We start from the raw sequence: 9,104 nt of genomic DNA on the forward strand, positions 1-9,104 counted from the left end.
TTCCCGTGTGCCAGGAACCAGTCTAAGGCTGACTCGTTTCCGCGGGTGGCACCCCGCCTTGTCTCCTGTGCCGGCTGTCATCTGACCAGCGTCTGTTTCAGACCTGCCTGCCACCTCCTGCAGAGGCCAGGAGCCCCTCTACGCTGCTGGTGCTTCACGTTTGGCCAGTTCTAAGTGGACATTCTTTTTTCTTGAGACAGAGTCTCACTCTGTCACCCAGGCTGGAGTGCAGTGGTGTGATCTTGGCTCACTGCAACCTCCACCTCCCGGGTTCAAGTAATTCCCATGCCTCACCCTCCCAAGTAGCTGGGACTACAGGTACACACCACCACACCCAGCTAATTTTTGTATGTTTAGTACAGACAGGGTTTCTTTTCTTTTCTTTTGTTTTCTTTTCTGTTTTTATTTTTGTTTGTTTGTTTTGAGACAGAGTTTTGCTCTTGTTGCCCAGGCTGGAGCCTAATGGTGCAATCTCAGCTCACTGCAGCCTCCGCCTCTTGGGTTCAAGCGATTCAGTCTCCCGAGTAGCTGGGACTATAGGTGTGCACCACTATGCCTAGGTAATTTTGTATTTTTTGTAGAGATAGGGTTTCACCATGTTGGCCAGGCTGGTTTTGAACTCCAGACCTCAGGTGATCCACTTGCCTCGGCCTCCCAAAGTGTTGGGATTACAGACGTGAGCCATGGCGCCCGGCTGAGACAGGGTTTCATCATGTTGGCCAGGCTGGTCTCGAACTCCTGACCTCAGGTGATCCACACACCTCGTCCTCCCACAGTGCTGGGATTACAGGCATGAGCCACCGCACCCGGTCTGTAAGTGGTCATTCTGAGAAATAGTTTAAATACAACAGCTCTAGGTCGAAGCCACTGAAGATGACCTTTCAGCCCCCTCTCTATTTCTTTCAGGTCGAGTACCAGACACCAGAAGTCTGAATTTGGAGAAGGCTGGGGTAGATACTAGCCCCGACACTCAGAAGATCCTGGTGGACTCCCGGGAAGGCACCTCTGTGCCCCACATCTACGCCATTGGTGATGTGGTGGAGGTACGGCATGCGTCCTGGGACCAGGCCCCTGACCCTGCCTGCGCCACCACCCCTGCTCGCTGGGCTCCGGCTGCTTCTGTCCTGTGGGAGAGAAACAACACTTTCTCTGATCACAGAGGCTCTGGGCCAAACCCCAGGGCCAGCCTGTCTGGAGTTCTGGGGCCACCTGGACTTGGGCCTCAGCTCTCTGCCTTTCCTTTCCTTTCTGTGGTGGGAGTGTGGAAGGCCTAAAGACAGCTGCAAGCACCAGCAGCAGACGCCTGCTGGGAACTGGGCATGGGTCAGTTCTGCACGCAGGCCCCAACTCCCGGCAGGTAGGCTGGAGGCATAGGCTTAGAAATGCCACCACTGGACATGGCCCTGGGGCCATCCTGTCCCCACAGGGTTGAGGCAGGTCCAGTTTGGGCCCACCTGGCCCTGCCCTCCCCACCTTAGTATCCTCTGGCTTGCCTCTCTGGGTGTCACACCGGGACAGGTCCTTTGCTCTCAGCTGTTGCTGTGAAGATCAGCGCCAGTCTTTCCCGGGTGGGGGCTCTGGAGCCCTCCCTACCCATGGCCCCAGTAAGGGACCTGGGTGGTCAGTCTTGGGATGCTGCACCCCGGCAGCCTCAGGAGTGCTCGGCCTGTCCTGCATGTGTCCAGTGCCTGCTGCTGAGGGTGGCTCTGGAGTGTCCCTGGGAGCTTCTTTGTAGCGAGACCTACTGGTGTCAGCGTCCTGGGGCTGCGGTACTAAATCACCACACATGGGTGGCCCAGAACAGCAGACATGGGTTCTCTCACGTTTGGGGGCAGTAGTCTGAAATCAAAGTGTCAGCTGTCACGTTTGGGGGCAGTAGTCTGAAATCAAAGTGTCAGCTGGGACTGGGTGCGGTGTCTCATGCTTATAATCCCAGCACTTTGGGACGCCAAGGCAGGCGGATTACTTGAGGTCAGGAGTTCAAGACCAGCCTAGCCAACATGGTGAAACCGTCTGTACTAAAAAAATACAAAAATTAGCCAGGCATGGTGGCACGTATCTGTAATCCCAGCTACCCGGGAGGCTGAGGCAGGAGAATCATTTGAACTCGGGAGGAGGAAGGTGGAGGCTACCATGAGCCAAGATCGTGCCATTGCACTCCAGCCTCGGTGACAGCGAGACTCCATCTCAAAAAGTGTCAGCTGGGCCAGGCTCCCTCAGAAACCTCTGGGGTAGGAACCTCAGACGTCCCTCGGGTTGTGGCTGTATCACTCCTCTCTGCCTCATCATCATGTGACAGTCTTCTGGGTGTGTCTCTGGGCTCTGATTTGCCTCTTACAGTTTCTCTGTCATTGGATTTAGGGTCCACCCTAATCCAGGATGACTTCATCTCCATCCTTACTTTAATTATATCTGCAAAGAACTTATTTCCAAATAAGGTCACACTCTGAGGCTCCAGGCAGACCCTGCAGGGTCCTGTAGGGTCCATCTAGCCGTCCCGATTGTGTGGACAGAGCACTTGACTCCACGTGCCTCGGCCACCCTGCAGCCCCAGCTTGCTTAGCTGGATGGTTCAGCTGCTCAGTGTGATTTCTGCAAGTGCAGCCTCTGCCTTGGACCATGTAGGTGCAGTGGTCTCTGATTGCATGGTCTGTTGCATCCTGTGAGCACTGCACCCTGAGACAGTGCCACGTGCATCTCTGTGCACAGCGGGAAGCCTCCCTTCTGTCTGGGAATCTGAGTTTTCCCTCTGCAAGTGTGTAGCTCCCAGGCTCCTGTGTTGGAAACTGTAACATTTCAAACTGTTTTGCCAGAAATGCATGGCACACACAAAGGCATTATTTATTTAAACATTAAATCCACTCAGTCAGAAAGGTCATTCTGAACAGTCCAAAGAGTTAACACCCAACCAGTGGTCCCCTGAGCGGCTGGGAAGAGCCTATGGGCGGGGCGGAGGCTATTGTTTAATGAGATGTTGTGCACTGTGCGCCGCCGCTGGGACGTTTCCGCAGTTAGTCAGGCCTGCTGGAATGCGCAGGCTGCGCTCTGAGTTTATCTCCACGGATCTCTATGCATTTCTGGAATGCCAAACAACATCTGCATTTCCTGCTGCCAAGGTGATTGGCAGCCCATCCCAGAGGACAGTGCTGGAACCCCCAAGGCCGGGCACACCCTGGGACAGAGTGATCTCCAGCACAGCAACATTCTGATTTGGAATTTGTTGTGGACTGTGACGTGCAAGTCGAGCTGCACGTCAGGAGTGTGTGGAACGCTTTGGGGTCCCTTTTCAGCCGGGGATTCCAGTGAATGCAAACGGTAGCAGGGGCTCTTTTGAGCCTGGTCATCGGGCAGCCCTCCGAGGTCAGCAACGTGCAGAAGGGGTTTGCAGAGATGGCTTGAGCATGTGAGGGTGACACGGCCAGCCTCATCGGCAGTGGACTCCTTTCCCAGGGCAGGGTGGAGGGCAGCAAACAGGAGAATGAGTGACCTACCTAGGTCCCTGGGATGCCCTGCAGGGGGATGAGCTCCAGGGGGAGGCTTTACGTCACCGTACTCAGTGCCAGTGTTGGGGATTTTCTAAAGGTAGATGCCCACTTGGGGGGCAAAGGGTGGTGGCATGGGGGCTGCATATAACCCTGGACATGGTGCTGATGTGGCCCCACTGTGCCTTCCCCAAGGGGCGGCCTGAGCTGACACCCACGGCTATCATGGCTGGGAGGCTCCTGGTGCAGCGGCTCTTCGGCGGGTCCTCAGACGTGATGGACTATGACAATGTGAGTTCTATCTAGCGGATGCCACGTGCAGCCCGGGGGAGGCCAAGTTCAAGGCTAGCTCTTCTGGGGTGAGGGGCTTTTGTGCGCTGTGTGTGTGCATGTAGGTGTGGGCATGCGTGTGTGTGCGCTTAGGCGGGTGTGTTGTGCACACGTGTGTGCAAGCATGTGTGGGGGGCTCAGTTCTGAGAGTGTGGCGCAGGTGCAGGCAGGTGGGTCGCCTGCTGTACTTGCAGCCTGCTCCAGGCACATCTGGGCCTGGTCTGTGATCACTGCTCTTTGTGTCATATGCAATGGGGACCTTCGATTTTGGGGGCCCAAGGGCTCTCCCTGACTCCAGATCTGCTTTCAGGTTCCCACGACCGTCTTCACCCCGCTGGAGTATGGCTGTGTGGGGCTGTCCGAGGAGGAGGCAGTGGCTCGCCACGGGCAGGAGCATGTTGAGGTGAGGCCTGGGGGCAGCGCAGCTGAGGACAGTGGCGACTCCGCGACCTCACTCCATGCTCTGGGCGGAGGCCTTGTGAGCAGGGCGCCAGGGTCTCTCCTTTCCAGGGGCCCTGAGCGGTGGCTGTGTGTAGCAGGAAGGGACACGTTGGGGGCAGCCCCAGAAACGGGAGTGCCTGGGCTTTGGCAGCCTTGGGGTGACTGGGCTTAGGTGCCTTTGGTCTCTGCCACCACGTGTCACAGCAGTGAGGGGAAGGCCCTTGGCTGCCTTGTTCTGAGGGCAAGAAGCCCTGTGGCCCAGAAGCCCCCAGCCCCACCCCAGCCATGCTGCAGGGGTGCCCAGCACCAACCGGGTCACCACCATGGTGCCACCCGCTCCCCTGCTGAGGTCAGCTGAGTGCCGGCCCCACTCCAGCACACAGCTGCTTATCCCTGAAAGCACCAGGGCCCCGAAGGTGCCTCTGTGCTGTCCCCACCTTGCAGGGACTTGAATCTCACTCGACCCAGAAAGGTTTCTCCCAGGGGCCTCCGACCTCTGCTTCCACCCCCACCCCCCGACCACCCTACACCTTGTCTTCCTGGACTGCCCAGGGTGTCTCCCAGGCAAGAGCCCCCCCGCCCCTCGCCCCCCACCACGTCCTGACACCTATCCTCTTCCAGCTTCTTCCAGGCTCAGGCACTCACCCTGGAGGAAAGGGGTTTTCATTAAGCAAGGCTGCTTTGGGAGTCTGCTCTGGCAGGTGGCTGTGGCTCTGGGGTGGCCTGGAAGAATGTAGGGGCTCTGAAGCCTGCCGGGCCATGGTAGCTGGAAGCCTTCGGTGCGGTTTCATCTTGCTGCTGCGGCAGCTTGCAGGCACCCAGAGAAACCGGAGCCTGTGGCCTGGGTGGTGGGGCCTGGGGCCTTTGGGGATGAGTCACTGGGCTCCAGGGCTGGCTCCTTCCCCCTCCACCCCAGTCCTCTCCATCAACAGGACAGGCCTGACAGGCCAGCCTTCCCCGAGGCACTTTATTTGCTATTTTTGTTTGATTCATCACAAGTGCGCTGGGACATATGTTCCTGGCATTTTATAATGTTGTTTTATGTTTCACGATGTTGAATGGCCAAATACTCTTTGTTTGTTTTCTTTTCAATTCTGTCTTAGTTAGAACAATATTCTCTGAAGTTCCATTAATTAACAATGGCTGTGCAGCACATGTGAGGGCCCCGCTCATTTTTTACTTGGCCGCAGCCCCGGACACGCTGTCGAGCCGTTCAAGGGTGCTGAAAGCCTTTGTCCAACAGCTCCGGCTCCGGTGTGGCCACAGTGGCCTTGCTCCAGTGAGGGCCAAGGAAGCACCAGGGTGACCGAGGGAGCCGAGTGGTTGCCTGCTCACCCATTCTTGCCTCCGCCGTTGGTTGTGGGGGAGCTATATCCACACAGGTTTGCTGTGCCCAGCCTGGGTGCTTGGGTTGCCTGATGCCTGCTCTGCTGCTATGGTCTGTCCAGGCTTGGGTGGGAGAGGGTCTGTCCTGTAGAGCATGGCTCCAGCCACTGGCTGCCTGCACACACCCTGTGGCCAGCCAAGCCCTCCTCCCCATCCCAGACCAGACCTTCATGCCAGATGGATGGTTCCTGCCCGTCATGACACTGCCTTGCCCATGCAGCCTGTGGGAGCTGCAGGTGCCAAAAGGTTTGTTTGTCCCAGCACTGATCCAGGGGTGGTATCCTGTCCCCAGGTCTATCATGCCCATTATAAACCGCTGGAGTTCACGGTGGCTGGACGGGATGCATCCCAGTGTTATGTAAAGGTGAGCATCCCTGTGGTCCAGAGTGCTGAGGGTGAGAGGGAGGGTGGGAAAGAGCCCGGCAGGGCGAACACCTGAGGGCTGTCCCCAGCCATGCCCCCCAGGCAGGGTGCAGGGTGGATGCAGGGTGGACGTGACCCAGCCCCCTCCTGGGCTGGTAGCTGAGATGTGCGGCTTTCAGATGGTGTGCCTGAGGGAGCCCCCGCAGCTGGTGCTGGGCCTGCACTTCCTTGGCCCCAACGCAGGCGAAGTTACTCAGGGATTTGCTCTGGGGATCAAGTAAGTCCCGAGGAATGCGGGCCGTGATGCGATGCGCAGCCGGGTGTCCCTCGAGTGCCAGCAGTGCGGCAGTGGAGAGCTGCTGCCTCTCTTGCTGCATTTATGTGGCCTTCGCGGGTTTGCAGCAGAGATTCCTCAGGCCCTCCTCAGACAGGGTGGGTTCAGGGAGACAAGGGGCAGCTCTGCCCCAGCCAGATGCTGTTGAGCCAGCCAGAGCCAGGTGAGGTGTCCACTGTGGCCGCGGGTCGCTGCTGGGGCCCTCGCCCACCCGGCCAAGCACTCATGCCACCATGAGCAGGGTACCAGTGCCTGGAGAGCCACCCCAGGGCTGCTGCATGTCTTCTGGAGATGGGGCCGTTGCCTGAGTCTTGGGCTCAGGCTGTGTGTTTTCAGCGTCCTGGGGTCAAAGGAAGACATGGCAAAGGCTCTGGGTGGGTTGACAGGAGTAGTTGGAGTTTGGGACATTGTGCATGGCCTGAGAGACGTGGCTGGCTGGATGTGGGGCCTGGGGGGCGGTGGTGTGGTGAGATCAGGATTCACTGTCTGTGGGTAAAGCAGAGAGCAGAGGCCTAAGGCAGGACTGTGCCTGGGGGCAGGGGATGGAACAGCAGGAAGCCAGGCCAGGGCAAGCCAGGGCGTGGCTGGATGGGAGGTGGGCTAGATGAGCACTTGGCATCTGCTGGGAGGGAGGTGGACGGCTCCCACGGGTGTGGGCAAGGGTCCTGGCTTCTGGCTGGGGGTTAGGGGACAGTGAGGAGACCAGCAGTCTCCGAGGCCCTCCTCTTCCCAGGGATGGGATGCTGTGGACCCCCCTCCCTGTGCTGACCCCCACCTGCCTCCCCCATCCCCCATATGTGCAGGTGTGGGGCTTCCTACGCGCAGGTGATGCGGACCGTGGGTATCCATCCCACATGCTCCGAGGAGGTAGTCAAGCTGCGCATCTCCAAACGCTCAGGCCTGGACCCCACGGTGACAGGCTGCTGAGGGTAAGCGCCATCCCTGCAGGCCAGGGCACATGGTGCACCCGCCGCCAGCTCCTCGGAGGCCAGACCCAGGTATGCAGGTGGGGCCGGCTCTGTGTTTGAGGACAGGGCACGTGGCAGGGGTGCAGGAGCCCTGGCCATGGGCTCCCTCCAGGTGTACAGCAAGGCTGTACCTGCCACACCACCCAGAACAGGGATGCTCCGTCCTGTAACCAGGCCACATTGGTGACAGGCAGGAGGAGAAGTCCCCAAGGACCCAAACCTCCCCGAGGGACCCCAGACCCCGGCCTGACCACAGCTGCTCCCCACACACAGGAGGTCTAGAGAAACAGGGCTCATCCGTAGGAGCCTGGCCCAGGTGGATGCTGGCGTAGAGGGTGTCCGGGTGGGCTGAAGTTGGGCATCTCAAGTTGCTGCACCACGGGCGGCTGCAGTCGGGAAGCTGGCCTCCCACTGAGGTCTCCCACCGAGGCCTGGCTCCTGCAGAGTTCAGCACCCGCTTGTTTCCCTGCCTCCCGGAAGGTGGAGACGCTGCCCTGGTCATGGCCGGCCCTGCCCAGCCTGCCCCACACATCTGGTTCTGTTTCAGCTATGCAGAGCCAGGCTGGCCGGGGGCGTGTTGTTCATCGTGACCTCTTCCCAGGAGGAAGAAACTGGCGAGGGCTCCTGGCCTCTGCCCCAGGGATGCCTGTGCCAGAGCCCTCTCGCCTCGTGGTCTGACAGTGCATCCTCCGGCCAGGGCTGAGGACGGGGGCTGGGGCAGGGTGGGCCCTCAGCCTGTGCCATCCAGCCCACCTGGGGCACCCCCACAGCTGTCAGCCTCTCCCGGGGTTGGGGGTGTTTGGGCTCCATCTCTCCCCTGGGGCTGAGGTGGAGACCAGGCAGAGCAGTGGGCTCCCCACAAGATGCCTGTGGACAGGCTCTGGGGTCCGCATGGTGCCGAGGGGCTCTGGGGAGGCCTGTCTGGGGGTACTCAGGGCCCCCTGCTTCGCTGTGGCCACCTCCCCCCAGCGGGGCCGTGCTTGATAGGAATAAACAAAGGGTATCCTGAGGAAACTCTTATCAGAACATTACACCTCCCAGAGCTGTTTTGTTAGGAGCCTGCTATAAATTTTTATCATTTCAAAATATTTTTGTAGCACTGTGCTCCCTGTGATGCATCGCCCTGGGGTAGGGCCACTCTCTGCAGGGTTTGTTTCTCACCCATCTCTCCCATGGGGGTCCCTGGGTGTGGCAGTGGGAGACATGACCAGGCTGATGGGAGGGGTGGGTGACTGCCTTGACCTTCCCGTTGTTGGCAGGATGGCTGCAGGCAGGTTTGGAGGGCCTCACCCCTCTCCTGGAGCGCCTGTGAGACGGTCAGCGTGGAGCACAAGTGCTGGACAGGTGGCCCGTGTGCCCCGCAGGGATGGCTCAGGGGACTGTCCACCTCACACCTGCACCTCTCAGCCTCTGCTGCCTGGCACTCCTTCTAGGCTCCTGCTGCCAGATGATGACGACCTGGGTGGAAACCCACCCTGTGGGCACCCATGTCCGAGCCCCCTGGCATTTCTGCAATGCAAATAAAGAGGGTGCTTTTTCTGAAATGTGCTCTGCCTGTGGTGTCCCTGACGGGCCCCCAGGATTGCCCCGGTGGGTGGGGTCTGGCCAGGCCACCGGGCCCCTCTTAAATCGTGAGTAGCTTCCATCAAGTGCAGCCCAGGGTCTGCTGGGGCCCCTTGAACCGCTGAGCACAATTCCGAGCAGCCCTGGGCAGAGGGGAGCAGCCTTGCAGTACTGGGGACCCCACCTAGGCAGGAGGCAGAGCCACCCCACCTGCCCCACAGCTGTCTGGCCTCTGGC

At 59.4% G+C, this 9,104-nt stretch overlaps 1 protein-coding gene across 6 annotated transcripts in view; it reads left to right on the forward strand.

The window, feature by feature from the left end:
* The window catches only part of TXNRD2 (thioredoxin reductase 2), a 67,773-nt gene extending 58,925 nt beyond the window's left edge, over positions 1-8,848 (forward strand). For 5 of the 6 annotated variants that reach the window (XM_017856645.1, XM_017856644.1, XM_017856646.1 and 2 more), the window contains 7 exons: positions 907-1,043; positions 3,678-3,773; positions 4,123-4,215; positions 5,932-6,003; positions 6,182-6,279; positions 7,140-7,334; positions 8,564-8,848. In XM_017856645.1, coding sequence (XP_017712134.1) covers positions 907-1,043; positions 3,678-3,773; positions 4,123-4,215; positions 5,932-6,003; positions 6,182-6,279; positions 7,140-7,263 — 620 coding nt within the window. In that variant the 3' untranslated portion in view covers positions 7,264-7,334; positions 8,564-8,848. The other variant, XM_017856643.1, reaches the window with a different exon arrangement.
* The last annotated feature ends 256 nt before the right edge of the window (positions 8,849-9,104 follow it).

The sequence above is a fragment of the Rhinopithecus bieti genome, unplaced genomic scaffold (assembly GCF_001698545.2).
Source record: "Rhinopithecus bieti isolate Rb0 unplaced genomic scaffold, ASM169854v2 scaffold_44745, whole genome shotgun sequence".
NCBI lineage: Eukaryota > Metazoa > Chordata > Mammalia > Primates > Cercopithecidae > Rhinopithecus > Rhinopithecus bieti.